The sequence below is a fragment of the Gracilinanus agilis genome, chromosome 2, assembly GCF_016433145.1.
Source record: "Gracilinanus agilis isolate LMUSP501 chromosome 2, AgileGrace, whole genome shotgun sequence".
Lineage (NCBI taxonomy): Eukaryota > Metazoa > Chordata > Mammalia > Didelphimorphia > Didelphidae > Gracilinanus > Gracilinanus agilis.
The window spans coordinates 415,755,070-415,772,571 of NC_058131.1; the positions used below are offsets into that span (position 1 = coordinate 415,755,070).

Here is a 17,502-nt window from a genome sequence, read left to right on the forward strand (position 1 = left end):
GGTAGTAGATATGGAGCGGGTAGGACATCTGGCTAGGTGTAAATAGCAGGTGGTTGGTTTCACAGGGTCAGACTAAATTTCATAATCAATGCCGGTTCTATAGCCTCCTTTCAAGGGAGAGGGAATGAGGCACACCTAAGAATAATTTCATATATGGGATAAGGCCTAGACAAGCCCCTCTCTCTAAGTTTCTGTAAATGCAGGTCTTCTGGTCTCTTTGGTGGTCTGGGTCTAAAGATCATTGACAGATCTCAGTTATGTTTCAGTGAATGGGCTTCAGTGATTCTGTTGCAATTTTTAAAAAGTTGCAATATATTGATCATTAGTGGTGAGAATATAGGATTGAGAAATAATATTGTCACTCAAGCTTAAATCCTGGCTTAACAGGATTTCTGAAAACATCACACTATCTCCATAGAAAATTCCCTCCTTACATAGGAATTTAGGAATTTTTTAGTGGAGTTCTGCTGATTCAACCCAATAGCATATTGGCTGAGAGGTAATAATCAGTATCACCCAAGCCACTATAACTAAAATGCTTCCTTTTTTCTGTGTCAGCTTCATGGAAGGTGTTTCTTTTTCTCTACACTTTTTACTTTAAGTATTTTATTTAACTCACAGAATAGGACAAAAAGCATACAAGGATTAGGTATTATATGGGAAATACTAACTGTGGGCAATGACACACATATTTTATATACTTGTTCTTCTATAGGAGAAAACAGGAAAGATAAAGAGGTGCATGGGAATATAAAATCTCACCTGTGAGAGAAAAAGATGCCCCTACGCAAAAAATGATGTGCTTTTTGTCCTATGACTCTCTCAATTCGATCTATCAGTGTCTTATCAATCTTGTTGCTTCCGAACCGAACTGGAAAAAAAAAAAGGCAGAAAAATTTATTAAAACAAAATTGTGACTAGAAATCAAATCAATTATGTGAAAAGTACTGTTGATAGAAAGATTAAAAATAATACTATCACAACCTTAAAAAAACTTGCAATTTTTTGTTGTTGATAAATAGCAGCGAGCTACCTGAATGAGTTATTACAGTTTGAATATGAATATGCTGTTTAGGTAAACACATACAAAGGGTATGTGAAGTCATTTGTCTTTGCATTGAATCTATATACTTTCCTAACCTTTGTTTCTACAACTAAAAGAAATGTTGAACTAAAAACTATTTTATACATTAAAATTAATTTCTTAAAATAAGTACTTGGGCATTAAGAAGAAATTATTAGTAGTTATGACAGAAAGAACAGCCTTCAGAGTAACAAAATTTCAAATTTATTTATTGAGTTCTCATGTTTTACAAGGCATACAAGGCTAAGAACTGTGAATATGATGATGAAAAAACTCACAATGCCTTAGAGTTTTTAGTATGGAAAGATTAAAGGCTGACCTAGACATTATATTGGATTTACAACACTAACTCATTCATGAAAACTTCTCTTTCTCCAAATTGGCCCAGCAAAGAGTAAAAGGTTTAATAGTCAATAATTTGCTCTCTATCCCTCCAATTCTGCACTGTCTCAGAGAAGGCCTGGATTCCCTATAGTATGTTTTTTTGTTAGTTTGACATTTCCTAGTTAGTATCTGAGAGGCCTAACTAACTCTGCATAGTTTTCATTCATCTATTTTGCTGGATGAACTTTAGTTTCCTTTGGTATATTGTCTTGCTGTTCTTGAAATGGTTTTACAAGGAAGCACATTTAACATATCTCTTTCTTATTATCACATTGTTTTCCTATAACTTTACATGTTCACTTGTAATTTTGTTAGAGATGAGTCATCTACATGAACAGCCATGATGAAAAATGAGAATGAGAAATATTCTCTTCTTGGGGAGAGAAGGAGGGAATTCTACGTATGGTAGTACAATGGGAACAAACACATGGAGGTGGGAGAGGGCAAAATGAGACTGGGGTATAATGAGTAGTTCAGTTTGGTAGAAATGTAGAAAAATAATGCTAGTAAGGTAAAATGTGGGTTGTTGGATTTGCCATCAATAACTATAAGAAGCAGGGTGGTGGAGTTAAGATGACATCTTAGTAGCAGCAAAAGCTGAAATCACTCTGATTATCGTTCCATGGTAATCTTCAAAAAATGTTTCAAAAAGGCAGGAATTCAAATCTAACTGCAAGATGGAGCAAGGGGGCTCTCCTGCTGAACACAACTTGAAAGATAGGCAGAGAGAGTTAATTTTCACAAGAGAGAACTGGAAGCAAAACTACACACAGGAGTGCTGGCTGACCAGCTTGGCCATCTACCATGCTAGGTTCTGAAATTGGGCATAGGCTAACTTTGGGAATCTGGGATGGGGAATACACCAGCAAAAGAGCACTTCAGACCCACCCCTTTAAGTCCCAGGCCCTGCCACCAGACCAAGGTGAGGTTCAGAAGTACATCTGGCTGGGCCATTTCAAGTCTCTAGGTTTGCTGCATTGTAGACTTAGCCCCAGGGCAAATTAGTTCACACTGCCTAATCTTGCAAACCAGCAGAGGAGAGTCAGGATTGACAAAGAGCTTGCAGAATTCCCAGTCTACAGGTCAAAAAAAAAAAAAAAAGAATGGGAAAATGAGAAAACAACAGAGAAAACACTTAACACTCAAAAACTTCTACAAGGAAAAAGAGCAAAGGGCAGAACCATCATGCTCTGGAAGAACTCAAAAAGGAATTAAAAAATCAAATAAGACAGGTTGAAGAAAAATGGGAAAAGGGAAAGTAATGCAAAAAGAAAATAATATATTAAAAAGCAAACTTGGTCAACTGGAAAAAGAGGCGCAAAAATCCAATGAAGTTTAAAAAAGTGTCTTCAAAAACAGAAATGACCTACTAGAAAAATAACAATAAGAAGAATTTCTGCCTGTTGGTGGCTTATAAAATCTTTCTCTACCTGGCAAGAGTGTCTTTTAGCAAATGACTTGGATCTTACTGATAAAAATACTGCTTAGAGATCAAATAGTAAATTAAAAAATAATATTGACTGAAATAATGAATTCTACCTACAAAATCTATCTGGAATACAGACTAATTTGCTTCTTTCAGAAACTTTTTAAAAAAGAATTATCTACTGCTGGTTGACCATAGTCATGAAGAAGTATGCTACTACATATGAATGCATCCTCTTACTTGTGGTTTGTATTTAAAGTTTTGAGAATGATATTGGAGAAAATGTTACTGATTTTTTATAATTAAAAATTGTCCTGAGCTTTTATGTCCCCCATGATAACAGTTGTAAACAGCAGTAAATAGTTTATAGAACAAGTAGTATTATCCTCAATTTTATAGATGAGAAAACTGGGGCTTAGAAAGGAATGCCCTAAGGTAAAGATTATCAGTTGTCCCTGGGTAAACTCTTTCAATGGAACTGAAATGTTCTTTCTGAAAAAATATAATGTTTTCACTGACTGTCCTCCAGGTTATATGAGGAATTCTATAAAGTGGTTACAATCATGTCTGTGGAAGTGAGCTCCCTTTCCTACCCCCATTCCCTCCAGTCTACTGTAGGCCTCATTTCCACAGGATAAGAGATGTAGAGAGATTAGACAATGTACCACTCTGCTTCCAAGAATGAAGAAAAAGCTTAAACCACTGGCATGGTACACTAAAAAGAATTATCCTTTGTCCAAACTCAGAAATGCTCAAGTAAATTCACAGAACATTCAGATTGCCTATTGCTCATGTAAAAGTGAAATTTGGGAAATGCCATCTAAAAGTGTATATATTTCTATGGACATGGAAAATGTATCAAACTACATTTCCCGTGATCCAACGTGGTTCAACTGGTTTCCGTTTCTGGGTTTTTGGGCTTGGGGAGGCCTACGTCTTGACGCAGGGAAGAGTTTATAATCTCCTGGGTTAGGAGGGAGCTCTCTCTTGGCCAGCAGACTCGAGACAGGAAACAGGAGACAGTAATGGCGAGGGCGGCAAGTTTTGAATGCTTACAAGCACGTGGTCTAATTTTATCTATCAGCATGGCTTTAATTAAATTACTAATTTATATTATCTTAGCAGCCTTTATCATTTTTAATATTTAGACTCATGGTTATGTACTTGACTCCTCTCAATACTTCAAGGACATAAACTTTGTCGTCATGGGTAGATCCTCTTTCCAGTGAATGAATGAATACCAAAGCCCTTCCACACCTGGGCAGATGTATTGGTAAACTGCTTTAGCTAAAAACAAAAAATATCCAGTACCCAACTTTGGGCTGATAAGAACAAAGAGCTGTTTCTAGCTAGCCTGGCCCTTGAAGCATCTGGGTTGAGTAAGACCTGTGGAGGCTGTATTCCATTGGCACTGAGCACTGAGGCAGAGTGGGAAAGAAGGCTTGACCTGGATTCTTGAGTTAAGACCTGGACTTTGACAATTACTAGCTGTGTGACAGTACACTCAACCTCTCTGATCCTCAAATTTCCTCTTAGGCAAGTTTGTGGCTCAAAGGACAGAATGCTAAGCTCAGGAAGATCTTTGTTCAAATCTGGCTTTAGACATTTATTTTTGCTGTGTGTTCCTGGGCGAATTACTTAACTTCTGTTTGCCTTAGTTTCTTGAATTGTAAAATGTTCACCTACATCCTAGAGTTGTTGGATCAAATAATATTAATAAAAAGCACTTAGCATGGTGCCTGGCATATCTTAGGCTCTATATATAAATGTTTATTTCCTTCTGCCATAAAATGGGGATAATACCTGTAAGGATGGGATTTGTGCAAGGGGGATAGGACAAAAGGAGCCACAGAGGGCAGTTGCTGACAGTTGAGACCAGAGAGAATTCTGGGAATTTCTTGGAGGAAGGAAAAAGGAGAGGTCTTCAGGTGGAGGACTGAGAGAGAGAGGAGATGGACATCCCAGCTCAGATCCAGTCCTGAGGGCTTCCTGAGGATCTTTCTTTGGAAACTGAAACCTTTATTCCTTGATCAAAGCCATTCATCGCATTTCTCCCATCAAGACTTCAACAATAGAGTCAGTTAAGTTTTTGGACTCCATTTTGGAAGTGATCTCGTAGTCTCCTTCTCCCATTACCCAACTTTGCTGAGACCCCCTTTCAGTCAAAACTTACAATTATAGAAAAGGTTAGAAACAGAAAACTAGAAATAGAAACAGAAGGAGAAGGGGCAGGGGAAGAAGTTTAGGAGTGGGAACCCCAAAGATTCCCTCCTAAGTGACAGACCCCATAGAAATAGAGAAGAAGGCACCCCAAAATCCCTGTCCTTCACCCCTTTCGCCAATCCCTGAACTGTGAAAAATAAAAGCCATTTATCAGTCAGATAGCATTCCAGAGTGCCTGCGAGACAACAAGGGAGAAGGGAACCATGGCTTGGTCTGGCTGCCTCCATTTTGAAGTCAGACCACCCGCTGTGAAATTAACTGATGGGGGGGGGGAGGTTTGTGTGAACCCCGTCTTTATTCAGGATTGGATTGGGGTACCACATACTTTGTCTTATAGGGAAGGCTTGCCTCCAACTCCTATGGGGCAGCACAACCATCCAGGTCACTAAGTTTCAGGGTGACACCCCCTTAAAGTCTCCCAGTGTATATTCGGCCCAAGGAGAGAGCTGGAAGAGAGACTCACCACATAGACACTTTCTCTTTCTTCCGTCTATAAACATTCTCTACTGACTGACCTCTTTAATTATTGTTACATACCTATACTGACTACCTTATAAGGCTGTTGTGAGGAAAATGCTTTGTAAATAAACCTTAAAGTACTAAGGAAATGTGATATATTATTATTTTGGTCTTTGAAAATCCAGGGGCATCTCGAGATCTAGCTGAGATAAAAGAGGTGGTAACTTAACACTGAATAACAAAAGGCAGTTTGGTTCATTTCTTCAGGACTACCAGAATTTGACAATTATTTATGAGGAATTTAATTTAAAAACAAAAACAAACCACTAGGGCAGCTGGGTGGATTGAGAGCCAGGCCCAGAGACTGGAGGTTCTGGGTTCAAATATAGCCTCAGGCACTTCCTAGCTTGATGACCCTGGACAAGTCACTTAACCCCCATTGCCTAGCCCTTACTGCCCTTCTGCCTTGGAACCAATACACAATATTGATTCTAAGATGGAAGGTAAGGATTTAAAAACATCAACAATAAGAAACACAAAAAACCCACGAAAAAACAAAAACATTTAGACTCTGGAAATAGGTAAAGACTCTTTTAAAAGAAAGGATGAGCGGGGCAGGATGTAGGGTGGGGTCAAAGGAAGCTGAATGAAGGGTACCTATAAGCTTGTCATAGTCGATGCCTTTGGCACTGCTGGTCTGCACAGTCCAAGGATCTACAAAATCCTCTCCGCTTTCAGTGGTCCCGGGTTCCCCTCTGTTGTCAGGTCTGGAGTTTGTGGGAGGGGAATCAGCACTATATTCCTGCCCTGTCACTTCTTTGTAGTTTATTTTTAGTGACAATAATTGTTTTACAGCGGAGTCAATTTCATCCTGGAAAAAAATAAAAAAAATGTAATTGTGAATGTTTTATATAAAAGAAAGTCTCTTTTACCAGATGTATAAGTCAAGTGAGTAAAGAACCAAGTCTTCCAACATCTTTTTATCTCCCTAGCACCTAGATAGAAACTAACACTTAATAATGTTTTCTGAATAGCAGTTATATTCTTTATAACCCTATTTCCCATTATTAGCTGTTCCTAGAAACTGACCCATGAATTCCTGCCTGTTTTTGCTCAAGTCCTTGACCAGGAAGGTCAGACACTTCATCTCTGATTATGGAAATCCTACCCATTCTTTTTAAACCTTTACCTTGAATCTTAGAATCAACTATGTATTGGTTCCGAGATAGAAGAGTGGTAAGGGCTGGGCAATGGAGGTTAAGTGCCTTGCCCAGGGTCATCCAGCTAGGAAGTATCTGAGGCCAGATTTGAACCCAGGACCTTCCATCTCAGTTCACTGAGTTACCTAGCTACTCTCCCCCACCTCCCAATCCATTCTTTAAAGTCCAATTCAAATGCAACTTTCTCCAGAAAGCCTGTCTATATAATAATAATAATAATAGCTGGCATTTAGTACTTTAAGGTTTGCAAAGGACTTTACAAATTTTATCTCATTTTGTCCTTATAACAACCCTAAGAGGTAGATGAAAGAGGCCAGAGAAGAATTGAGTGAGTTGCCCCGGGTCACACAGATAGCATGTATCTGAGGCCAATTATCCATAATTGATAGATTTCCCCTTTGGACCTTACATAGTACTTTGTTTAGATATCTCTTATGGCCTTACATTATTATTTTGTGTAATAGATATTTGTGTATGTGCCTTATCCCTCTGCCCTGTGAACATCCTAAAGGTAAGACCTGGATTTTATCAGTATTTCCTGACTGTATTAAGTGCTCTAGTGGTTGCTGTTTAGTAGTGTTTGGCTTTTCTTGACACCATGGACTTGTCCTTGGGGCTTTCTTGGCAAAGATACTGGAGTGGTTTGCCATTTCCTTTTCCACCGTGTCCCCATTTTACAGATGAGGAACTGAGGCAAATACTAAATAACTTGTTAAGGACAGACAGCTAATAAGTGTCTGAGGCCCAATTCCAAATCAAGTCTTCCTGCTTCCAGGCCCAGTGCTCTATCCACTGTACCACCTAGCTACCTTAGTAGTAGGTGCTAAATCAGTGGTTCCCAGGTTTTTTGGCCTACCACCTCCTTTCCAGAAAAAATATTACTTAGCCCCCTGGAAATTAATTTTTTAAAAATTTTAACGGCAATTAATAGGAAAGATAAATGCACCTGTGGCCATCACCAATCCCCTGGATCGCTGCAGCACCCACCAGGGGGTGGTAGCGCCCACTTTGGGAATCAATGTGTTAAATGAACAGCTGAACTGTATTCAAGTCCAACTGAACAGGTAATAGTGAAGAATGGGAATGTCTTTAGAAGTCCAACAAATCAGGGGAAAAACAATCAGTAACTGTGGAATCAACATGGGCATTAAAATGGGAATGATCTCTGGAGACTATGAATCCTAGAACTGTAAGAATTTGTTTTACAAAGGCAAGTTAAAAGCTATGCTATAATATATATTTTATCCTTTATATATATTTTATACAACGATATACAGACCATTATCACTGGGCCAAAGGAAGCAGACAATTTAGGATGTTCAGGGCAGTATTAAAGATTTGCAGACATCTCAAAAATTGCTGACTACTAAAGAAGCTCACAATCAATCTCCTTAATAGAGTCCCATTAATGTCTGTGTTGGAAAAAAATATCAGCAAAATTGTAATTTGTTTGCTTCTTCTGCTCCAAATGCATCAGGTTTTCTTGACTATTTCATCTGAACTACTGTTGATGCAAAGGAGTAGCTCTGTTAATTTTGAGGAGAAAACAGAGGGGAAAAAGAAAATTATCTTTTGTATCTGTTGCTATAAAAATATTACTATGCTCTGTTAAGATTATAACCCAAGTGTCTAATCTTCTCTGTTATTGATCTCACTTAACTGGAATTATTTGTGTATCTCTTTATCTGCTAGACAGATTCATTGTGGGGACCAATTGTTGAACAACTTAACTCACCCACTTATTCTGTGAAGTATTATTAGAAATGACTTTCATTCTGTGATTTTTGAGTCTACATTCTATCTCCTCTGGTGTTTGCTCTGTTCAAACTGGACTCATGGCTTCCAGAACCTGTCTTGATATTGTCTTTACTTACTCTTTTAAAAAATAACCCTTACTTTATATTTTAGTTACAACTCTAAGATAGCAGGTCAAAGGCTAGGCAAAGTGGGATAAGTGACTTGTCTAGGATCACACAGTTAGGAAGTGTCTAAAGTCACATCTGAACCCAGGTCCTCCTGACTTCAGGCCCAGTGCTCTATCCACAGAGCCATAGTAGCTGCCCCCCTTTCCTTATACTCATTTCAATTCATTCTTCCATTCCTATCTCCATTGTTGAATTTTGACTTGAAAGACAAATCTGCTGAATATCAGACTTTTCCTGGTCCCTCAAATGGGTAGCAACCTTCTTTCCTCTGACTTCTCAGAGAACTTTGCATCTCTCAAATGCAAGAAATGTATTATTTTGAATGACAGAGATTTATGATTGTATCACATATTTCTAGGAGAGGCTGTGAGATCCATGAGGGAAGAGGTTGTACTTAAACTCAGTATCACCCCTGGTACCTAAAACAATGTCCTACAAATAGTGTTTAATAAAAACTTGCTAAATTAGAAAAAAAATTTGTGGACTATGAATTGAATACAATGGACCATAAGCACTAAACCATAGCAAATCTTGATTCATGGGGCAGTTGAGTTAAAAATATTATAAATGGTACAGTGAGAAGACTGACATGCATGATAGTTAATACAGCTATGATTCAAGTTCTTGTTCAACTCATGGATAACTATCCAACTTGTGTTTTGGGCTGATGCTGACATTTTGCTCTGTGTGTGTGCTGTCAGGCAAAGTAAGGGGACAAATAAATGACTTCATATAGCTGCTGAAAATATGTAGTAATTTCTCCTATAACAGCTACCAGAAATTAGTAACATAATACATACTATTTAAATTCATAAAGGGTACAAAAAGTTCAGGTCCTTATGTTCTGAACAAAGATCAATTCCAAGTTAATGATAGGCACTCAACTTTAGAGCAATTAAATGTACTCATGTAGACTTTGGTAATAAATTATAGTTTTTTCCCCTTAGGAAATCACATTATTAACTTTGGAAGCCCCTATTACAATGAGATAGGTCAAATTTATTAGTCAGTCTCTCTAAAGGCTGCATTTAAAATAATTGGTCTTGAGAGATTAGTTTACAAATTATAAAAAGAAAAATACACATAACTTACTTTCTTTCTACCCAAAAGGATGAATCTTCCTGTTCAAATATATAATGTGTTTTTTTAACTTTGGACTATTTTTAGAGGGATGTAAGGATACAGAATTTTCAAATGTTGGAACGCGGAAGAGACCATAAGAGATCATTTATCATCACCTTCATTTTATGAACTAAGGGCCATGTAAGTATTTCTTAAATTGCACCTTTTCTAGTTAGATAGATACCTGTCCTAATGGGTTGGTTAAATTTAGTTATTCCATCCAAAAGATATTGTAGTATCTGTCTAAATAATGATTTTTGTTTTCAAAGGCTAAAATGGAACATGATTAGCCAATCAGTCTTCAAAGTTCCTGGAATAAACATCACCTCAATTATCTGTGGGCAGATTGTTTTAAAATATACAGACACAAAGAACACCACTTAATTGTGGGGCTTGTTGACATTTCATTCTCTGAAGGAAAGTTAAATGCTTAACCAGTATTGCTACTGAAGAAGGTTGGGGGGAGGGTTAGTTTGACAAGACAGTTTGGGGAGTGGGAGATAAAGAGAAAAAAGAGAGTATGCAGAGAGAGGAAAAAGAGAGAGGATCTGAGAGAAAGTAAAAAGGTGCTTATTCCAGCTTAAACAGAATTTAGTAATTATTGAAAATAATAGTGAAATGGCTCCCTGAGTCATGTTTTCCCACCTAACTTCATTTTATATGAAATTAATTCACAGAACATCAGATGCATTTCCTATATGCATACATCCATAAGTTTAATACAAATGGTATTTAATAAAAAAGACTGCTTCTTTTAGGCAGTTGGGTAGCTCAGTTGATTGAGAGTCAGGTCTAGAGATGGGAGGTCCTGGGTTCAAATCTGGCCTCAGATACTTCCTAGCTATGTGACCCTGGGCAAGTCACTTAACCCCCATTGCCTAGCCCTTACCACTCTTTTGCCTTGGAATCAATACATAGTATTGATTCTAAGAGGGAAGGAAAGGGTTAAAGAAAAAAAAGATTGCTTCCCTGTATTTGTATAATTAAGAGTTAACTACATAAAGCTACTATATATTGCACTGCAAAGCATTCACCATCATCTACAGACATTAAAGTCATCAAAAAATTACATTTACAGACATTTATATACCAAGAACATTTATTAAAATTGATTGTGTTTCATTTGTGGGATAGGGTAGCAAAACAGTCAAAAACAGCACTGGAAAGACCCAAATATTTTTCTAAAACAAAAATGTTCAAATCTGCATATATCTGTGTCTTTCAAAGTAGTGCCTCTATTTTATTTTAGTCTGGATTTCCCCGTTGGGGGAAACTCTTGGTTTAGAAATCTCCTCCCAGCAATAAGCATCAACAATTTAAAAAACTTTTCTTTTTTAAACCCCTTACCTTCTTACTATCACTTCTAAGGCAGAAGAGCAGCAAGGGCTAGGTAATTGGGATTAAGTGATTTGCCCAGGAACACACAACTAGAAAGTGTTGGAGGTCAAATGTGAACCCTGGTCCTCTTGACTTAGGCCTGGTGCTCAATCCACTGTGCTTTTCTAGTTGCCCCTACTTAAGAATATTAATGAGCAAGAGGCCTGGGGTACAAAGAAGTTAAGTGAGTTGCTCAAAGTAACACAGCTAGTAGGTGTTAGAGGAAAGACTGGAATCCAGTTCTGCTTGCCTCCAAGGCTGGCTCTCTATACACCACATCTTGATACCTCTCTTTATTTTTATTTTCAGTGGTTAGAATTTAGCAGAACCTTTCCACCACCCATTGGCAAGAAAGTCACAAAACCATAGCCTCTTTTTACATATTAAGTAATAGTCATGTTTTTGACAGAGTTAATTGTAGGGAAGCAAATCATTCCCAACTCATACAGCAACTTATTTCAATCACTGGATAGCAATGGAACAACTAGAAAGAAATGAATTGATTCTAGAAACTAAGATTGATAGGCAAAAAATTCCAAAGTACCTTTGGAGCCTTTTCTGCTTTTAATGATCGGACAATTTCTCCTTGTGCTGTTATGCTTTTGAACAGCTCCATTGGAGTGGAAGGAGATGGTTCACCATTTAAAACACCGGCCATTTTCCACAGCTTAGATCTGGGAATTTAAAGTGCTTCAGGATAACAGTTGATTGTACTCAGCAGTTCAGTAGAACAAAATAGAGGCCTAAAAAAGAGAGAGAGGATATTGAAACTATTATTCATTGGTTGTTGGCTTAATAATCGCATTTCAAATTTTTGGCCTACTTATATATCAAAGAAGCACTTTGACACACAAAATATTAAAGTTAGAAGAAGTCTCAAATCTAATCCAACCCCTTTAAACCGTGTCCCATCTCTGAAATGTGCTACCCATTGTCATAACTGTATGTTGATATTCCTTGCCTCCCAACTCAGATGATACTTCTTTCATAAAGCCTCTCTAATACCCCCAACTCCCAAAGAATCTCTCCCTTCTCCAATTTCTCATAGTTATCTACCTGGATCTCTCTTTTCCTCTTACCTCATATTTGCCTTTTTTACCACGGTTGAATTTGCTGCTAGATTTTTCCTTTATTAGATTGTGGCTTTGAGATCAAGGTTTGTTATATCGATATATATGTATCTCCACCATCTTTGTTAACCTGGCACATGTGTGGAACTGAATTGTTTAACATCAAAGGGCTATCAAGATTAATGACTATATAGGATTTGGGTATGTAGTATACTGCATGTCTCATGTTAAAGCATAACTTTTTTTTTTCTTAAAGCATAACTTCTTAATAGAAATACATGCTACAATTTAATGATAACACACATATTTGCAAATCAGTTTGATGACAAGGCCCAAGTTCAGGGGAATTAGAGCTGATTTGAAAACTTTCATTTAATTACTTAATTAAGAATATTTTCCCATGGTTACATGATTCATGTTCTTTCTCTCCCCTCCTTCCATCCCCCTCTCATAGCCAACGAGCAATTCCACTGGATTTTACATGAGTCAATGGATCAAGCCCTATTTCTATATTATTAATGTAATTAGAGATGAAAGGAATTTTGCAAATCATCTTCTTTTTAAAGATGAGGTAATGGAGGCCTGGCAGTGGGAAGCAGCAGAACAGAAGAAAATTAGCAAAGCCAAAATAACTTATAAAACTACCATTTTGTTTGTGAATCTCTTGATTCAAAACTTTCAAAATTGAGTACAATGGCTTACTCATTAGTCACAATTATTCTGAAGCTGAAGGAAACTTCATGTAAATAATTTTCTTCAATGAATGGTCAAAGATCCATAATGAAGTGATGCACAGGTTTATGGTAACACACAATTGAGGGAAATGTGGAATTCCAGCTTTTCCTTTTGAAGTGTACCTACAACTGAGGCCATCAGGTGGTATTGTGGATAGATTGGAAATCAAGAAAATTTGAGTTTGAATCCAGCCTCCCCCTTTTACTAGCTGTATAACCTCGAGCAAGTCATTTAAATACTAGCTATGAGAAAAGGAATTCTGACTTCTGCCTACATTTATTCAGCAGTGGGCACACAGATAAAAAATATGATGCCTGCCTTCAAGGAATTTAAAATATAACAGGGAGGATAAGATATATTTACAGAGAAGTAGACTATACAACACAGACTATGCTTCAAAGTCACAGAAGAGAAATCTGGACCAAGTGTTCAAAGCCAGAGGTGTCAAACAGATGGCCCCATGCAGCCCACAAGGTTCCCAAGTGCTATAGAACCAGAATAAAATGAAATTGGAAAATATTTATATCCTTCCTACCTTAGCAAGTAGTGTAAACATGCAAATGGGATGAGTAAGAGAGTCCTGGGGAGCAAATTCTACCCACACAATAGAAATTGTGTTTTATTTGCTGATTTTCCTCTTGGGTATTTCTTGTGGAATTAGAATTGAAAGATGCTTTACCTACCATTATATATTCTAATCTCCTACTTGAAAGTAAAGAGCAGAACTCCTTATTACCATTCTATGACTGATGGAGGCCCTATTCATATTATGCAGAAAAAATAAGTGCTGTAGTTTAGATACCTCTGGAATTTTTCCATCATCACAGATTTGTAATACTTGAAGCCCTACGAATATATTTCTTGCTTAGTTGTTTCAGGCAAGCCCAAAACTTTATATCTTTTAAAGGCCCCATCAGGTGTTTTTTCCCCCCCAATAGCAAACTATCTTATTTCTTTTTGTTGTTAAACATAAGTACCAAATATAATGCAAAGAAATGTTTTGAAAAAATGAAAATAAAAACTTTATTGACAAAATTGAGGCTTTTTGAAGAGAGCATGCTCTTCCTTCTTCCTCACTTCAAAGTCATTCAAGTGGCTTCTTCTACTATCTCTTCTTTCATTGCTGTCACTCATTAAGAGGTGCCCTTTTCCCTTGCCAACACAAACTGCTCCACATACATCCTTGATCTCATCCCTTTCTATCTTCTCCAGATTACCCCCTCTATCATGCTTACTCTCTAATCTTCAATCTCACCCCATCTATTGGCTTCTTCCCTGCTGCCTACCAACAGACCTATTACTCCTCTATCATAAAAATTCCCTCACATGTCCCTACCTTCCTTGCTGATTATCTTAATACATATTTCCTCCCCTTCTCAGCTAAACTTCCTGAGAAAATGGTCTCCACTTAACTGGCCATGCAACACCTCCCCCCATGTCTTCTCTATTTCATGATTCTAAACCCTTTGCAAATCTTGAATGTTGACCTTATCATTAGTCAGAAACTCCTCTCTCCAGAGTCTCTTAATTGAGAGATATAATTGTTTTATCTTAGTCCTCAGCTTTCCTGATTTCTACAGCAATGACAGTGCCAATCACTCTCTTCTCAAGGTTTTTGTGACTTTGCTCTTTTCTGGATTTTCTCCTATCTCTCTGACTGGCTTTTCTCATTCTCTTTTGCTGGTTCTTCATCCAAGTCATGAGTATTCTCTGGGAGTCTTTTCTGAGCCTTTTTTCCTCCCTTCTACTATATGTCCTCATAAGTTCTATCTGTTCAGTTATCACATTTTTGCAGATGATTTCCAGATCTATAAATCTAGCCCTAAACTGTCTCCTGAGCTGTAGTCTTATATCCTCATCTACCTCTTTAACAGCATCATATGTCCAAATCTGAACTCTTATCTTTTTGCCTAAATGCCCCTCCCCCACTTAAACCAGCTGTTCCTGTTCAAATTAAGACAAAATGTGGTCCTCTTCCTTCCATTCCTCAGTATCCTCTATCAAAAGAGTCAATTGAGGGAATTACCCCAGTGACTAATTGAGCAAGGAATAATTCCATGCAAATCTAAATACAACACACCTATCCTACTTGTAAAAAAGCCAAAATTAGGCCCAGATGGAAAAACTATCAATTTGTACAGGATTTAAGGGCTGTAAATAATCATGTCAATAGAGACATCCTGTGGTTCCCAGCCCAGCCACAACTGTCACCTCTATTTCCAGCACAGCCAAATATTTTACTGTTGTAGACTTGTGCTCAGCATTTTTCTCAATCCCTATTAATGAAAATTCAAAGAATATATTTGCCTTCACCTGGAAAGGTTCCCAGTAGACATGGTGTTGGTTACCACAAAAGTTTGTGGAAAGTTCCACGTTGTTCTCACAGATTTTAAGATAGGATTCAGAAAACATTAGGTTTAAGGAGAGCTGTTAAATACAGTTTGTAAATGATTTACTCTTGGCCACAGGATGTCAGGAAGATAGCAAACATCTCCTTTTAGAGCTACATAAGAGAGTCCATAAGATCTCTCAGGCAAAGGTTTAGTGGTGTCTCCCCAAAGTGGAATATTTAGGGTACATTTTAACTGCTGGTGCCTGCTCCATTTCCCCTAAGCACATTGAAGATATTTAGAAATTGAGTGCTCCCTCCACTAAGAAACAGTTGAGGGCAATTTTAGGAGCAACAGGATTTTTTAGGCAGTGGATCCCTTGCTATAGGGCAGTGATTCCCAAAGTGGGTGCTACCACCCCCTGGTGGGTGCTGCAGCAATCCAGGGGAGCGGTGATGGCCACAGGCGCATTTATCTTTTCTATTAATTGCTATTAAAATTAAAAAAAAATTAATTTCCAGGGGGCTAAGTAATATTTTTTCTGGAAAGGGGGTAGTAGGCCAAAAAAGTTTGGAACCACTGCTATAGGGAAATCACCAAGCCCCTTATACCTCTGACAAAAATTTTGGACCCTGAACTGCTTAAATTAGAGGTGGAACACCTGTCAGCTCTTTCAAAATTAAAACAGGCTATCCTGTCTGCCCCTGCTCTAGGCATTCCAGATTACAAAAAGCCATTTAATCTGTATGTACACCAACAAAGAGGGGTAGCTTCAGTTGTTTTAACTCAACCTTTGGGACCTGTTCAGTATCCAGTTGCTTATTATTTGGCCCAGCTGGACCTAGTAGCTTCAGGAGCGTAGCTGCCACAGCTTTGTTAGTAACTAAATCTGCTGATTTAGTATTGGGATGCCCATTTAACCATAATGTGACCACATGAAGTCAAAGCATTTTTGCTAAGGCATTGAACAAAGGCATTTTCTGATCAAAGACATACTAGGTACAAGGTAACCTTGTTAGGTAATGAGAATATTACCTTGAAATGCTGCATTTTTCTTAATCCTGCAACCTTGCTTCCTGATTTACCAGTTTCAGGAGAACCTTTGCACAGTTGTGAATCTTTAGTGTCCATGGTTGAAAAGCCTTGAGATAATCTCCTGGACACTCTTTTAGACTTTTAAGTCTTATTCTTTGATGGTTCTTCTTTCATGAGGGATGGCATGCTACACTGGAGCTGCTGTAGTCACAGAATTTGCCACTGTGTGATCAGCTTCAAAGCCCTCAAATATAAATGCTCAAGGTGCGGAACTTATAGCTCTAAAATATGCTTCTATAATTGCCAAAGATAAGAAGGCAACTATTTACACAGACTCTATACATGCCTTTGGAATATGCCATCCAGTGGGTATGCTATGGTTTCAAAGGAGATTTTTAATCTCAGCTGGAAAATGTATCACAAATGCAGAAATCATTAAAGAAGTACTTTCTGCTCTCCAGTTCCCTGAAGCCCTAGCTGTGATTCATTGCTCTGCCTATACAGATGGAACTGACCCTGTTTCTAGAGGGAACCACTGAGCAGACAGTGCAGCAAAGCTAGCTACCTTAGAAGGACCTGAATTAATTTTAACATTGACAATTAGTAATGACTTAAATTTATCCACTTATTATAGTGAACAGGAGTAGAAAAATGGAAACAAGAATTTAAGGCAAAACAGGTAAGTGGAGTATGCATGTCATCTGAGTGAAAACACCTACTCCCTAGAAGTTTTTATTACCAAATATGCCTATCCATTCACAAAAATGGTCACTTTGGTACCCAGTGCGTTATAGACTCTATTAAAAGGGTATGGATAACCCCTCATATAACTACTATAGCCTCTAAAGAGTATGCAGCCTGCCATACCCGCCAAGTATATAATCAGCATGCCTTTCGGGGCAAAGCTTTTGGTGAGCATCCTCTGGCTTATACACCTTTTGAACACCTAGAAATTGACTTTATTACTATGCCAAAGGCTGGACAGTATAAACTTTTTCTAGTCATAGTGGACCAACTGACCAGATGGCTGGAAGCATTTCCTACCACCTGGGCCACAGTGGCTTTTTGTCGTCAAGGTGCTTTTAAAAGGTTATTCCTTGCTTTGGCATGTC

At 37.9% G+C, this 17,502-nt stretch overlaps 1 protein-coding gene across 1 annotated transcript in view; it reads right to left on the reverse strand.

Moving 5' to 3' along the window:
• WARS1 (tryptophanyl-tRNA synthetase 1) overlaps positions 1-17,502 on the reverse strand; it is a 49,402-nt gene that overhangs the window by 16,659 nt on the left and 15,241 nt on the right. The window contains exons 2-4 of the mRNA XM_044664600.1: positions 11,765-11,963; positions 6,234-6,447; positions 763-871 (exon numbers count right to left, since the gene is read on the reverse strand). Coding sequence (XP_044520535.1) covers positions 763-871; positions 6,234-6,447; positions 11,765-11,878 — 437 coding nt within the window. The 5' untranslated portion in view covers positions 11,879-11,963. The remainder of the gene's footprint in view (positions 1-762; positions 872-6,233; positions 6,448-11,764; positions 11,964-17,502) is intronic.